Source organism: Sitodiplosis mosellana, unplaced genomic scaffold, assembly GCF_009176505.1.
Source record: "Sitodiplosis mosellana isolate CC-2019 unplaced genomic scaffold, AAFC_SMos_1.0 Smas_scaffold_56, whole genome shotgun sequence".
Taxonomy (NCBI): domain Eukaryota; kingdom Metazoa; phylum Arthropoda; class Insecta; order Diptera; family Cecidomyiidae; genus Sitodiplosis; species Sitodiplosis mosellana.
This window is the reverse complement of record NW_022595298.1, coordinates 24,982-39,109: the sequence shown is the minus strand read 5'-3', so window position 1 is coordinate 39,109 and position 14,128 is coordinate 24,982. Positions and strand designations below refer to the sequence as shown.

At 34.9% G+C, this 14,128-nt stretch overlaps 4 protein-coding genes across 6 annotated transcripts in view; 3 read left to right on the top strand and 1 right to left on the bottom strand.

Annotated features, from left to right (window-relative positions):
- The first annotated feature begins 174 nt into the window (after positions 1-174).
- Positions 175-9,100, top strand: LOC129570406 (zinc finger protein 271-like). The gene is made up of 12 exons (XM_055450004.1): positions 175-1,221; positions 1,323-1,397; positions 1,508-1,693; positions 1,776-1,931; positions 2,235-2,299; positions 2,395-2,541; positions 6,966-7,992; positions 8,066-8,137; positions 8,195-8,386; positions 8,459-8,623; positions 8,708-8,775; positions 8,840-9,100. Exons 1-12 carry the CDS (start codon positions 340-342, stop codon positions 9,024-9,026), a joined length of 3,222 nt encoding a protein of 1,073 aa, XP_055305979.1. The 5' UTR covers positions 175-339; the 3' UTR covers positions 9,027-9,100.
- LOC129570413 (uncharacterized) lies at positions 3,214-5,207 on the bottom strand. 3 transcript variants are annotated; one of them, XM_055450018.1, is made up of 5 exons: positions 5,094-5,207; positions 4,892-5,020; positions 4,077-4,210; positions 3,919-3,988; positions 3,214-3,839 (listed from the first exon to the last, which is right to left on the bottom strand). In XM_055450018.1, the coding sequence occupies exons 1-5, from the start codon at positions 5,161-5,163 to the stop codon at positions 3,790-3,792; spliced, it is 453 nt and encodes a 150-aa protein (XP_055305993.1). In that variant the 5' UTR covers positions 5,164-5,207; the 3' UTR covers positions 3,214-3,789. The 3 variants fall into 3 exon arrangements, with proteins under 3 accessions (XP_055305993.1, XP_055305991.1, XP_055305992.1); XM_055450016.1 differs by having other exon boundaries at positions 3,214-3,988; XM_055450017.1 differs by lacking the exon at positions 4,892-5,020 and having other exon boundaries at positions 3,214-3,988.
- LOC129570412 (zinc finger protein draculin-like) lies at positions 9,091-11,526 on the top strand. Its single transcript, XM_055450015.1, has 6 exons — positions 9,091-10,342; positions 10,439-10,510; positions 10,635-10,820; positions 10,898-11,062; positions 11,146-11,213; positions 11,279-11,526. Exons 1-6 carry the CDS (start codon positions 9,458-9,460, stop codon positions 11,421-11,423), a joined length of 1,521 nt encoding a protein of 506 aa, XP_055305990.1. The 5' UTR covers positions 9,091-9,457; the 3' UTR covers positions 11,424-11,526.
- An 835-nt stretch (positions 11,527-12,361) lies between these two features.
- Positions 12,362-14,128, top strand: part of LOC129570423 (glycoprotein 3-alpha-L-fucosyltransferase A-like) — a 1,802-nt gene continuing 35 nt past the window's right edge. The window contains exons 1-5 of the mRNA XM_055450031.1: positions 12,362-12,471; positions 12,612-13,126; positions 13,239-13,272; positions 13,429-13,612; positions 13,827-14,108. Of these exons, the coding sequence (XP_055306006.1) occupies positions 12,362-12,471; positions 12,612-13,126; positions 13,239-13,272; positions 13,429-13,612; positions 13,827-14,108 (1,125 nt within the window). The remainder of the gene's footprint in view (positions 12,472-12,611; positions 13,127-13,238; positions 13,273-13,428; positions 13,613-13,826; positions 14,109-14,128) is intronic.

Below are 14,128 nucleotides of genomic sequence, written 5' to 3'. Positions count from 1 at the left end.
TGTATGTATTTACCGGTGACTTTGGCAGTAATAACACGTTGAATTAGTGCTTTCATTTTGAATTGTTTTTATCTTCCTAAATATTGCTTAAAGAAATAAATTAAAAGTAAGAAAAAAAATTCCAACTTGTTGGTTTTGTTGCTACAGAAAGAGGTTCTGTGTTATGGTTGCTTTGACAGTTGAGCACTTTGAAGTAAAGTGTCAAATCGACTGACATTTCAGCAAATATAAAAATAAACAACATAGATTCACGCATTGCAATGTTATTTACTTCGACTTGAAATAAGTTTTACCTTCATTTTAATAAATTTGTTGGAAAAAAATCAGAAAAATAAGGTGATGGAAGTCATATGTTATCTCTGCAATGAGCAGACCAACGACTGGCGTGTTTTGAATTTAAATTTTACTGAACTCAAGTCACAGCACTCGAATACACCGATCGTTGATTTACTCAAGCGATTTCTCGACGATTTTGAGTCTCAACGCGACATTGAAAACGAAACGAATTGTGTTTGTCCAAAGTGTTTGGATCGCATCAATGACTACGATCGTATGTGTGTCTTGTGCGAGGAAAAGGAGAAAGAGTTGAAAGAGCTACTTTTAACCACAGAAAAGTGGCACATGAGTCGTGAATTAGTATTGCAAAGTTCAGATTTGCAAAGTTCAGATGCCGAACATGGGCTATTATCAAAGGAAATTGAAGTGGATTTAGAGATAAAAGAAGAGCCTATCGCTGAATCTGATCCCAAGCTAGACTCCGTGGCCGATCCCATTTCAATTGAAAATGCATCTGTACTCATGATACAGGTAGAAGAAGATGGATCAGAATACACGTATGAAATCATGGTCGAAGACAATGATGATGCCGAAATAGAGCTGAAGGAAACTGAAATGGAGCACGATTGTAAGATTAAAGAAGAACCAAACTCTGAACCGGAAGAGCCAAACTCTGAATCTGATGACGAATCAGAGCTGGGTTCAAATGAAAATGAATCACAAGCAGCGGAAACAATCATTAAGCAAACGCTAACCAAACAGAAAAAAACTGATGAGCCATCGTCGAAGAGGCAAATCGTTGAACTGGACAGGGAAATTCCGCAAACCAATCGCAAACGATTTTGGCCCGGTTCAGATGAAATTCCCAAGAATCTAAACCATGAACAGTTCAAACGATATTGCACACAGTGTAAAATTTATTTCAGACGAAGCAAATACTATAAGGTGATTTTTCTCATTTTGTAGCAAATTCGAAAGAATTTAATTTTTTCTAACAAAAACTTTCCATTTGCCTTGATTTGAATGTATTTGGTTTTACATTTAAGATCCACATGGAAAAAATCCATCATCCAAAATGCGAGTTTTGTGACATTATATTCAAAACATCGGATGAACTGACGGTAAGTCAGCTTTAAACTAGACTTGAACAGCTGATCAAGGAGAATTTTGAACTTTTTAATGAATATTCTTTTATTTTATTTTTTCTATTATAATTTTTACACCGAAAAAGGTTCATATGCAATGGCATGATACGATGATAGGTGTTTTGTGTCAAATCTGCCATTTTCAATTGGCCAATGAAGACAAACATCGGAAACATTTAGAATTACATAATGAAAAATTGAAAAATCAATGTGTTCTTTGTGACAAAAATTTCGTGAATCGAAAATACTTGGTGCTTCATGTAAAACAACATGTAAGTTGATTTGCATTGGATTTTGGGCATTTTCATATTAATTTTTTATTGAAATATAATTTTTCTCATCTTCATCGCATAGAAAGCGCTATGTGATCTGTGTGACAAGCGATTCATGACTCATGAAAGAATGACAATACATCGGCAAACTCATCTAGATGGAAACCGATTCAAATGCTCACACTGTCCAAAAACATTCACAACTAGTGATCATTTACGCGCTCACGAGAAAATTCATGTGAGAATTATTTTTTTACAATCAATAAAGTTTCATAAATTTTGCTATCCTGATGCGATTGGACGGCTGAGAGTGAAATCAAACAAATCTATAAAATTAGGCTACTTCTCAGCTGTTCAATTCGATGGGTGAGTTTGAGAGTGGTGTATGTCTCACAGTCATTGTTTCGGAATAAGTAGAGAAAATAAACATACACTACTCTCAATCTCATCCATTGTCTCTCTGTGTCAACATCATTTTTATGTATGTCCTGTTCATTGACTAGATTTTCATCATTTGAATGATTATTTTTCTTTCTGATAGTCTTCAGCCAGTCCATTTGCCTGCTTATTTTGTGGTATGCGATTCAAGAACAAATTTCTTCATCAGTAAGTTTATTTCAATCGTGTATATTCGAATAGATGCCCGTTAGTAAAGTTTATATACCAAATATTGCATTTTCCAATTTTCTTTTCTCTCATAGGGTCCATGAAAAACGGCACACCGAAAATATGACTGAAAAATGTACATTATGTTTGGCGATTTTCGAACATAAATTCCATCTGGAACAACACATGGAAGAATGGCACGGAGATGAGCACAAGGCGCACAAGGTACTAAAAAAAACAAAGTGATGCATGATCCTGCGACTACAAAGAACAAAACAATTGAAGTTACCAAAAAGGGGAGAGCAGCGAAACGGAAAATCAAAAATATAGACGGAATGACATGTTCATTCCAGGCCGCGCTAGCGTCCTATCCAAATACATTATAATGAATAAGTACAAACTAATACATATGCATTTCTACTATGAATACGTTTCATGCTATGTGTTTTAATTTCATTTAATTTTGGAAATTGGAAAAAAAATATTTCTCGACAAAATATATTTTAAAACATCATTGCAATAAAAAAAAACTTCCAAGTAAAAATGAATATATTGATATTGAGTACGAAAATTCGGTGAAATCGGTGAAATACTTGAATCAAACATAAACGTTTGAAAAACGTACGACGCGCGCCAAACCATAAGTGATGTCAAAGTGTGTACAAAGAGTGAAGCAATAGTGCGTTTAATGCTATGTGCTATAGTGTCTCTGTTGATGTTGATCGCTGACGTTTATAGTGGTAGGTTCATTCAAAATAAATATAAGGAATAAAGTTGAATAAGGAAAGGAGACAAGCAGCGGAATGACCACAAGAAACACTTGAAAATAGATGAAAAAAATACCTACATGCGCCATATAGACGGGACAAAATATTTCAAATGTAAAAAAAATGTAAAGCAAAATATTATCAAAATATAAAAGAATACTTTCTTCTCTATTTCATTTCGATATCCATTTAATCCCTAGCCCACATTGAAATACATTTTGATTGGAATTGTTCACAATGGACCATTTTCTCAATTCTTCACGGTTCAAAGAAGTCCCTATCAAACCCTTCTGTTGACGTAACACATAAGAGTTTGCGATTTGTGCCACAGTCGAGAACATGTAGCGGTCAAACTTGTTTCACCTCGATGGTTATGATAAACTACACACCTTTGTGTATGCAAGTAATTACTGTGAACTTTATAGACAACATAAAGTGATGCAATGAAAAATCGGTTTTAATTTTATTCCATCGTCGGCGCCGTTGGTTTTATTCGCACATAGTCTCTTTGAGGTACATCATATGGTAATCGTGCACTGCTGCTTATGCTATCGTTATATGGAAACGTTTGCAATGAATATGGATAATCCGCATTAAACTTTGCTTGATTTGTTTGCCCGCTTGGTAGTTCTGTAGTATTTGGTTGCGCCAAATAACCGTACACCGGCATTGGTTGACTCAATGGTATCGTTTGTATGGGAGCTTGTTCTGGAGTTTGTTGAATCACTTGTGCGGGTGTTCTAATGACGACACCATCACTATCTTTCCATTTACTTTTGCAAAAATGACAACAACAAATTAAAGCACTACAGCAAGTGAATAGTATAATTGCAATTACAAGAACTTCAATACCATCCGCAGTTCCACCGCTACTCTCATGATAACCACCTCTCCTTTTGGCTCTTGAATGTTTGAGAAAAATCTGAAAAATATGAAAATTGAATGCATACTATTATATATTCGTTGGTGGCACAAGAATTTTTTTTAGCACAAAGTTCACAATCACTTACTTCATTATTACAGGCGGTCAAATCATTTTCCCCATTTTCACAAGTGTAGCATTCGGTGTTATTTCCAACTGTCATGCAGTACTTTTGAAACAGTTCGTCACTCTCATTGAAACACCCACGATAGAGCTTATCATCTGGAATATGATCATTTTTTTAGTTTAGTTGAAGTGCGAATTTCGAAGAGGACAATTTTAATTCGATTGCTGATGAAATATATAGAAAAATTATGTGTAATTTAACGATTGATTTCCGTACGGATATGGTCCAGTTAGGTAACACGATCTTCAGTTTATTAATGATCTTTACTAAAGGTCCTTTACTGCAATAACTTTCTTTTCACTGCCAACGTTTTATCGCTCCTATCCTAATGTATTTATTAATTAATTTCATATTCTGATATAATATCATAGAATACCTATGTATGCGTACACGCAAATTGTTCAAAATATGATTGGCTAACTGTATCATATAGTTGTATCTATACACAACTGTTTGAGTAAGTATATAAAACACATGATCCAGTCGTCTGCACAGTGACGTAATGCTTTTAATGTGCCGACAAGTCCATTTGTATATAACATCAAATTTCAATCAACTCATTTTCACTTGCTACATCAATTCAAACATTTTTCAATGAGAGAAACCAATATTTTAAATTATATTGGCATATATGTAAGTATAATTAGTGAGAGCTATGTCATCGCCTGGATAAGTGGCGATAAAAACCGCGTTATTATTTTGTTACTACTGCATTAGCCCGGTCAACTTCTGTGCCAAAAATACTTCTTTTTTTTAATATTGTGAAATTTCCTTACCGACAAGAAGTGTGAAACAGGAGTTATTCGCTATAGTATCACATGTTCGAGCTACAATATTCTCTGGATTATAAGTGCAATCTGAATTTGATGTTGAATTGCAAACGAGGCATGAATTCCAAGTGTTTGCTAAATATATTTCCCGAATAAGTAATCAAGTTGAATAAATAATGCACATATCATAAAATCTGAACAAATTTACCAGCGTTAGACTGCAAAATGAATCCAGCGATGATAACGAGGAACGCAGTTACATTCAACGTTCCACACATTGTTCTAGAAACGTAAACACAAAACAATCAGAACCGAACTCAACAAAATCACGCACAGCACTGGATGACTTTTAATAAAAATGCCGAATGAAAAAAGAAAGGATGACATCAGCGTTGGGGACATTGCCCGTTGCTTTCTATAGTATATTTGAGCGCCGCCAAGCAATTTAATCAGCTTAGTAGCGGTATCGCTTGTAGCAAGAACCTCTGTTTATATAGTTCATTCAAATTCATAAACAAAGGCAGTAAGAGTGAGAACATGAATTTCTTTTGCTGTGGTCAGTTCTATGAATTTTTATTTATATATTACTGTTATACATAACACAGATACTGATACGCTTATAAATTAAACGCCGAAAAAAACGCGTCAATATCATGTTCGCAACGCGTATATTATTCAGACGGTGTTTTGGTGTTTTTCGCATATAGAGCAGCTATCCGGCTCGAAAATATAAATTTAACAAAATTCATGCGGCACCCATTGCGGATTCTATTCTAATCACGGAATATCTTAAGAACAACAACAAATTTGATTCGAAAATATTATTACAATCAAAGCAAAGAAAACGACGTTAAAGTTTTTTTTTAATTTCGGGTTCACAAATTGGTAGGTATATTCTGCGAAATTGCTATGCTGCTTGTGGGGACATGGTAAATTACAATTTTTTTTTTAAATAGGGTGGGTCGATCGAACTGTTTTTGGATATAAAAAAGGACGAGTGCGAGGTTAATTTTTACAATGGTTTAAGAGCAGCATTAGTGAAGCTTGAGATTGTTTTAAAATATCAGTGAAAAAGATATTTAACTGTCGCAACTGGTGCTGTAGTTTAATGGAACAAATTTTTTCTTTCACATTGCATTTATGCCACCAAATTTAGCATCAGTATGATATAAGAGTATATTGCGTTCGTAAGCTGAAATGGATTAACATAGAATATTTTCAAATGAATATTTATTCATCATTCATGCGTATTTCTATTTTTTTAGTCGCTTACATGTGTTGATCTTTCATAATTAAGCTCTCGAAATGGGCCCCTTTGAACTTTTTTTCCATTCTGCATGCGATTAATAATTAGAGCTAGCATTTCAAATCAAAACGGAGGAAAAGTTCAAGTTTTTACTGCATCGTCGACCATTTTTCCCACATCGCAAAGAATAAGAAGTTGACCGGCATGTTGACAGATAATCGAATTTTTCATAAAATAAAAGAGACTGGTAGAGATGTAATATATATATTTGCATGTGACGATCATCGATGGCCTTTAGCATATTGAATAGAAATGAGCAAAACTACCGTGTCACGTGACCTTTTGGGACCAAATGTTTGCTCGATCATAACTTCTATTCGTCCACATAGGAAAGTTTAAAGCAAAATAATAGTTTCAAATGACGAGAATTGTTCTAGTTTCTGATAAAATTTGCACATGACCAAAATGCAAATTTCTGAGCAACAAAAATGAGAGAGTACTGAAAATATTTTATGAAAAATATAGACGAAATGAAATTCATTCAAAATGATTTTAAAATGTGAAGAATAAAGTAAAATGTTATCAAATAATTTTTTCTTTATTTCCCGTTCGCCAAATTCTTTCATTCCCCAGTCAAATTTGAACTCATCATTTAAAATAGCGCGATACAATCAATACGAAGCGATTTTGTATTTTAAAAAATCCAATGAATTCAACTGATAGTCTATTCAGTTCATAATAATAAGAAAGGTTCAGTGTTGTGGTCAATTTGAAAGTTGAGCACTTTGACGTAAAGTGTCAAATCGACTGACACTGACAATTCAGCAAACAATAACACAAATTCACGCATCGCAATGTTTACCTCGGCTTGAAATTGGTTTATCATATTAAATTGGTTAAAAATATAAAGAAAATAATAATGGAAGTGATTTGTTACGTCTGCAACGAGCAGACCGACGACTGGCGTCGAAATTTTACTGAACTCAAGTCACAGCATTCGAATACGCCGATTGTTGACTTTCTCAAGCGATTCCTGGACGATTTTGTGTCACAGCGAAACATTGAAAGCGAATCGAATTGCATTTGTGCAAAGTGTTTGGATCGCATCGATGACTATGATTGGGTATGGATTTCGTGCACGGAGAAAGAAAAAGTGTTGAAAGAGCTACTTTGGACGACAGAAAAGTCACATATGAGTCGTAAAACTGAATTGATTCAAGCACTGGAACATTTGCCAAGTTCAGATGGCGAACATGGGTTACCACCAAAGGAAATCAAAATGGAAGCAGAATGTGAGATCAAAGAAGAGCCCATCGTCGAGTCCGATCCCAAGCTAGACGCCGTGGCCGATCCAATATCAATTGAAAATATATCTGTACTCGTGGTACAGGTAGAAGAAGCTGGATCAGAATATACGTATGAAATAATGGTCGAAGACAATGATGATGCCGAAGTAGAGCTGGAGGAAACTGAAATGGAGCACGATTGTGAGATTAAAGAAGAACCCAATTCTGAGTCCGAAGAGCCATACTCTGAATCCGAACACGAACCAGAGTGGGATTCAAATGAAAATGGATCAACAGTATCAGAGACAATCATTCAACCAAAACCTGCTTTCCACCTGCACCATTCTTCATCAAAGAAACAAATTGCTGAACTGGACACAAACAACGAAAAAAATCCAGTAGACAAACTTGTTGCTTTTCAATTTCGACGACACGCCAAACTTCCGGGAACAGAACTAAGAACAAAACGACTCTCTATGAGAAGAGACGTTGATTCTAAAACTTTAACGGAAAAACAATTGCAACGATATTGTGCACCGTGTAGAATATATTTCAGAGTAACCAAAGATTATAAGGTGATTTTCCATTTTGAAAGCAAAAAAAAAAGATTCCAAATTTTCATTGTATTTTTTCTCCTCGGAATCATAGAGGCACCTGTTCAGACATCAACGAACGTGTAACCTCTGCAATGTTACGTTCTCAAATCTGGAAAAGTATTCGGTAAGTTGGATGTTATCGCAGTTTTTAATTATTATTTATGAATTCTCGTCCAAAAAGGTACACATGCAATGGCATAACTCACCAGCGGCTCTGATGTGTCGAATCTGCAATTTTAAATTGCCCAATGAAAATGAACATCGGAAACATTTGAAATTGCACGAAGGAAAATCGAATCGTCAATGTGTTATCTGTGATATTGATAAGGAATTTACATCGGTGTCAGGTTTGAGACATCATGTTAAAAACCATGTGAGTCAATGTGCAGAGATTTTCAAGCATAGCAACGTTACTCAATGTTCTTTTTTTGTTGTCATTGTACAGGGTGAAGCGGACGTTCTCTGTGACCTTTGCGCGAAAAAATTCCATAGTACAGACGCATTGAGAAAACATCGCCAAATTCATTTAAATGAAAATCCATACAAATGCTCGCATTGCCCAAAATCATTCAAAACTTATGGCTATTTGTGGGTTCACGAGAAAATTCATGTAAGCAGTAATGCTCTTTGTGGTTGTTGGTTTAGTTGTTCAAGGTAATAATTTGAATAATGACTCTTTTTCTGTTGCTGATAGACGTCCACAGAACGACCATTTACTTGCTCAGTTTGTGATATGCGCTTTAAACGTAAGGACCATTGGAAGTAAGTAAAGGAATCAAGGTTCTTTTATTTACAAAAAATAATTGTTTTCTACTGCCTCCTGCAGGGCTCACGAAAAACGGCACACCGAAAATACAAAAACGGTAAAATGCACACTTTGTCCGGCGGCTTATGAACACAAATTCCACCTGAAGCAACACATGGAAAGGAGACACGGAGCTGAACAACCACAAGGAACAAAAAAATTAAAGTCACCAAAAATGGGAGAGCGAGGAACCGAAAATATAGAATGAAGAATACAAACGGAATGAGATTTTCTATCAAAATGTGAAGAATAAAGTAAATGGCTGTCAAATATTATGTATAATGAATATTCTTTCTTTATATCTTCTTCTCGAAAAAATTTTCATCCACCCGCCAGATTTGACTATATCATAGTAGTGAACATTTCAAAATTGAATGATGATATACATGATGCAATACAAATGTGTGACTTTGTGTGAAAAATTGAAATGAAATCAACTGGAAGTCAATTGTGTTGCTTATAAAAAGAGGTTATATGCATTGTCTATTCTGACAATTGACCACTTTGAAGTATAGTGTCAAATCGAGTGACATTGACAGTTCAGCAACCGAACAACACAAATTCACGCATCATAATGTTTATCTCGGCTTGAAATTAGTTTATCATATTAATTTGGTTAAAAATATAGAGAAGACAATAATGGAAGTGATTTGTTACGTCTGCAACGAGCAGACTGACAATTGGCGCCGAAATTTCACTGAACTCAAGTCACAGCATTCGAATACGCCGATTGTTGATTTACTCAAGCGATTTCTGGACGATTTTGAGTCACAGCGAAACATTGAAAGCGAATCGAATTGCATTTGTGCAAAGTGTTTGAATCGCATCGATGACTACGATTGTATGTGTGTCTTGTGCGCGGAAAGAGAAACAGAGTTAAAGGAGCTTCTTTGGGCCACAGAAAAATCGCACATTTATCAAGCAACTGTATTGCTGCCAGAACCCGAATATGTATTAAATCCAGATGCTGAAACTGTGGTACCGCCGAAAAAAATCGAAATAGACGCAGATTGTGAGGTTAAAGACGAGCCTATCATCGAATCCGATACCAAGCTAGACCCCATGGCCGATCCAATATCAATTGAAAATCAACCAAATAAAGTATGGACAATCATTGAAGTAGTGCCAACGCAACAGAGAGAGCCTCTGTCAAGGGAAAATGAAATCAGTGAACTACCGTCAAAGAAGCAAATCATAGAATCAAATGTAAACCTGGGAATAATTCCAGCCGACTACAAAAATTCCGTCTTTAAACATGGTTGGAATCCACATCGAGGAAAATCAAAAATTCCATTGATATCCAGATCAAAAATTCCATTGATATCCAGATCAAATAAGACAGAGATTCCAGCGGAAAATGCCGCCGCACCTAAAAACAGTCAGCCACCAAATTCAAAATCAAAAAAACCATTGACAAAACGCATCTACCGAACAGATGTCAATGCCGAGACATTAACAGAAAGTGAATTGAATCGATATTGCGCACAATGTAAATTTCTTTTCTACAAAAAGACAAATCACGAGGTGATTTTATGTTGCTTTCACAACAAATAAAAGGAAGAGACTACAATTTTGTAATATTTTCATTAAATTCAGACTTTTTTGTTTCGCTTTTTCCAGAATCATATGAAAGTACACCGACGAACCTGTGAGTTTTGTGGCATTCGTTTTTCGACATATAATGAGTGTAGGGTATGCTAAACGTTGAAATGTTTATGTTGTGCACATTTTTCTAATTCATTGAATTTTCATTATAACGAAGTATTTAACCTAAAAAACAATTTCATCTTATAAAAACAATTTCATCTTACAACAGGCTCACTTGCCATGGCATAAGAAACAAATTGCGCTTATGTGTCAAATCTGTCATTTAAAGCTGGCCAGTGAAGACGAACACCGAAATCATTTGAAACTACACGACGGAAAATCGAATCTTCAATGTGTTATTTGTGACAAAGAATATACAAATAAATGGGGTTTGAGGCTTCATACTAAAAATCACGTAAGTCATTTGTGACATTGATTGTACATAGCAAATGTTATGAAAAATGGTCTATCACTTACGATTTTTTTAAACAGGGTGAGCCGTCGGTATTGTGTGATTTATGTGGGAAATCATTCTACAATAGAGACAGATTGAAGATGCATCGCCGAACTCACGTTGTTGAAAATCTATTCAAATGCTCGCATTGCCCAAAAACATTCAAAGCTATTGACTATTTACGCGTTCACGAGAAAATTCATGTAAGCATTATGGTTCTTTGTGGTTGTTGTTTGGGTTTTCAAATTAATAGTTCGAATAATGCGCCTTTTTCTGTTGCTTATAGACGTCCACAGAACGACCATTTGCCTGCTCAGTTTGTGATATGCGCTTTAAACGGAAGGACCATTGGAAGTAAGTAAAAGGATCAAGGTTCTTATATTTACAAAAAAATGATGGTTTTCTACTGCCTCCTGCAGGGCTCACGAAAAACGGCACACCGAAAATACAAAAACGGTAAAATGCGCAATTTGTCCGGCGGCTTACGAACACAAATTCCACCTGAAACAACACATGGAAAGGAGACACGGTGCTGAACGACCACAAGGCACACTCGAAAATTGATGCAGTTGTTAATTGAACAGTTCAAAAAAACTAGATTTTTTCATATTTAGTGTGTAATATAATAAATTTATGAAAGTTTGAAGCTCTTTTTTTTAAATGGAAATTAGTTCAATTTGTATTTTTATACTGATGATATGTATATCGGTGAGATTGGAAGGAGATTTTTGTCTTCAATTCAAAGGATGAGTATATTTTTGATGTTTTTGTTTGCGTTAAACAACGTTAACATAGTCTCTGTTTACATGGTTTGTGTTATTACAGTTGCTCGCATTTGTCATGGAACTGATTAGAGATAACGGTTAATCGTGTTTTCTGCAAAGTTGTGTCGAGTTGTTCTATAGCTTTTCCGTGGACAGTCATATATTATCTCATATCAGTTTTGCATAAATCACGAATAGTTACGACTACCCGCTAATAATGAACATATTCACCTTCAACCATTTCCAACTTAAAGAAAACTTCATGTCAATTGAAAAAAAAAACGATATTCAATCTTCTGAAATTCTCTAATATGTAAATAGGTAAATTAACTTAAAAATGAAATTCTCAAATAATATAGGAACATCTGTATTTACGCTTTTTTTCTTTTCCACATCTTTCTTAGCCTGTTCTTAGTTTACATTATTTTATTGTTTGTCGTTCACCTGTATATGTACATTGCATTGTGCTATTTTTTAATGCCACGTTCCAGTCGCACCCAACAATTCATCTTGAATTTGACAAAATGTATAATTATTTCATAATTCATTGTACGATTCAGTCTGTTTCTGGCACTGACCATGTTGCCAAGGTCCAAATAATCGTTATTTTAATTTTTAAGGTTCTATTGAGTCCAACAGATTGATGTTTTTGTAATTATTAAAAAAATTCGACGAAAACGAATATAAGATTTCGAAAGGAAAGTTTAGTGAATCAATCTATTTAGAAGCTTCACAGTAATGGAAACAAGCCACACCACAGTGAAAAGCTGGGCATCGTCATACTTCACACGGAAAAAGTTTTTCGTTTTATTCGTTTTTATACCATTGATTAGTCTGTTCATTTTTTGGTAAGTTTCACTTTCGTTATTCCATTGCTCAATGGAATTGAATATTAGCGGTTTAAATGACGAATCTTGTAGATATTCTACAATGTTGAAGTCTTCTTTATGAATCCAGACGTTTTCCAATTCAAAATATTACATTTTAGGAGTTCACAAAAATCATCTATAACCATAGGCAATGTCTTTTTACCGCGAACAAAATTAGCTCCTCCCATTAAATTTGGGCCAAAGCCATATTTTATGAAAAATGGCATAGTCTATCCCAAAGAGGCGAAATTCAACGCAAAACTCGGGCGACGTGATGCTAAACTTCTACCAGAAGAAGATCCAGACACGTATGATCGTTTCGAAAATCAACTGATGTTCGTTCCACCGAATTACTATAAAACTCGTGACCTGAAGAAAAATAAGACACTTTTGATCTATGGTGGATACGAAGGATGGTGGGGTATTGCAGGACCAAATATGGCAACGTGGTTTAGCGATCGGAAGTGCCCAGTGGATACATGCAGATTCTTAGTAAATAAATCTGATGCAGAAACGGCTGATTTTCTCATGTTCGGTGGACAACATCAACCCATCAATTTAAAACGAACACCTAACCAAATTTACGCTTTTTATCGCCTTGAGAGCCCCATTCACTGGCCAGATAAATATCCAAGTACGTAAATTTTATTATGTTTACTGAATGACATTCAGTGAATGATAAAAAAAAGATGTCTTGATTATACATTTATCCCACACTTTAATTCAATATTGATTTCGCATTTCAGAATCCATCATTTACAATTGGACAATAACTTATAGGTAAGCAAAATACGATAATGTTTCAATGCAAATCACATTTGATTCCAAAGTTTAAAATTAAATTTTATCGTGTTCTGTGTTAATATTTCAATGACTAATGCCACAAACAGATATAAAACACTTTTTCACTCACCTCTTTCGTATGAAATTCCCCAGACATGACAGTACCATTCCTATACCATACTCAAAATGGGCTTACTATGACCCGAAAATTACGCACATGCCACAGACTCGAAATTTTGCCCAAAATAGAACGAAAAAAGTTGCATGGATGGTATCGAACTGTGAGGCTCACAACGACCGTGATGTTTACGTTCGTGAACTTCAAAAGTATATTCAAGTAAGAATTTCATTGAATTTCAATATTTTTTTCATTGCTATAGATAGAAATATAGATTTTCATAATTTTGAATGCATTTAATATTTTATCGACTAGCAACAAGCACAAACTAAGCTAGTACAAGTTTCAAATTGATTGAAATAATTAAAACAAACATAAGTTTCGAATTAATTTCATAAAATTTCTCTTTCAAAATATTTTTCAATTGAATCAGGTCGACGTGTATGGTAAATGTGGAACATTCAATTGTACGGATACGGATAAGTGTCTGCGTCAATTTGCGAAAGACTATAAATTTTATTTGGGATTTGAAAATTCGCATTGCGCCGATTATGTGACGGAAAAGGTGTATCGTAATTCATTGGGTCGAGGAGGCATTATTCCGGTGGTATTGGGCGCACGCAAAGAAGACTATGAACGACAACTTCCATACAAGTCTTTTATTTACGTTGAAGATTTTGCGACACCCAAAGATTTGGCGGAATATTTGCACAAAGTGGACAAAGATGACGATCT

Coding starts and splice junctions, on each gene's coding strand:
- LOC129570412 (XM_055450015.1), top strand. CDS start 9,458: ATGGAAGTGATTTGTTACGTCTGCAACGAGCAGACTGACAATTGGCGC. Junction 11,063..11,145: donor GCGTTCACGAGAAAATTCAT/GTAAGCATTATG, acceptor TGTTGCTTATAG/ACGTCCACAGAACGACCATT. Junction 11,214..11,278: donor AAACGGAAGGACCATTGGAA/GTAAGTAAAAGG, acceptor TGCCTCCTGCAG/GGCTCACGAAAAACGGCACA.
- LOC129570406 (XM_055450004.1), top strand. CDS start 340: ATGGAAGTCATATGTTATCTCTGCAATGAGCAGACCAACGACTGGCGT. Junction 7,993..8,065: donor GAGTAACCAAAGATTATAAG/GTGATTTTCCAT, acceptor TCGGAATCATAG/AGGCACCTGTTCAGACATCA. Junction 8,624..8,707: donor GGGTTCACGAGAAAATTCAT/GTAAGCAGTAAT, acceptor TGTTGCTGATAG/ACGTCCACAGAACGACCATT.
- LOC129570413 (XM_055450016.1), bottom strand. CDS start 5,163: ATGTGTGGAACGTTGAATGTAACTGCGTTCCTCGTTATCATCGCTGGA. Junction 5,021..5,093: donor CATTTTGCAGTCTAACGCTG/GTAAATTTGTTC, acceptor AAATATATTTAG/CAAACACTTGGAATTCATGC. Junction 3,989..4,076: donor TGACCGCCTGTAATAATGAA/GTAAGTGATTGT, acceptor CATATTTTTCAG/ATTTTTCTCAAACATTCAAG.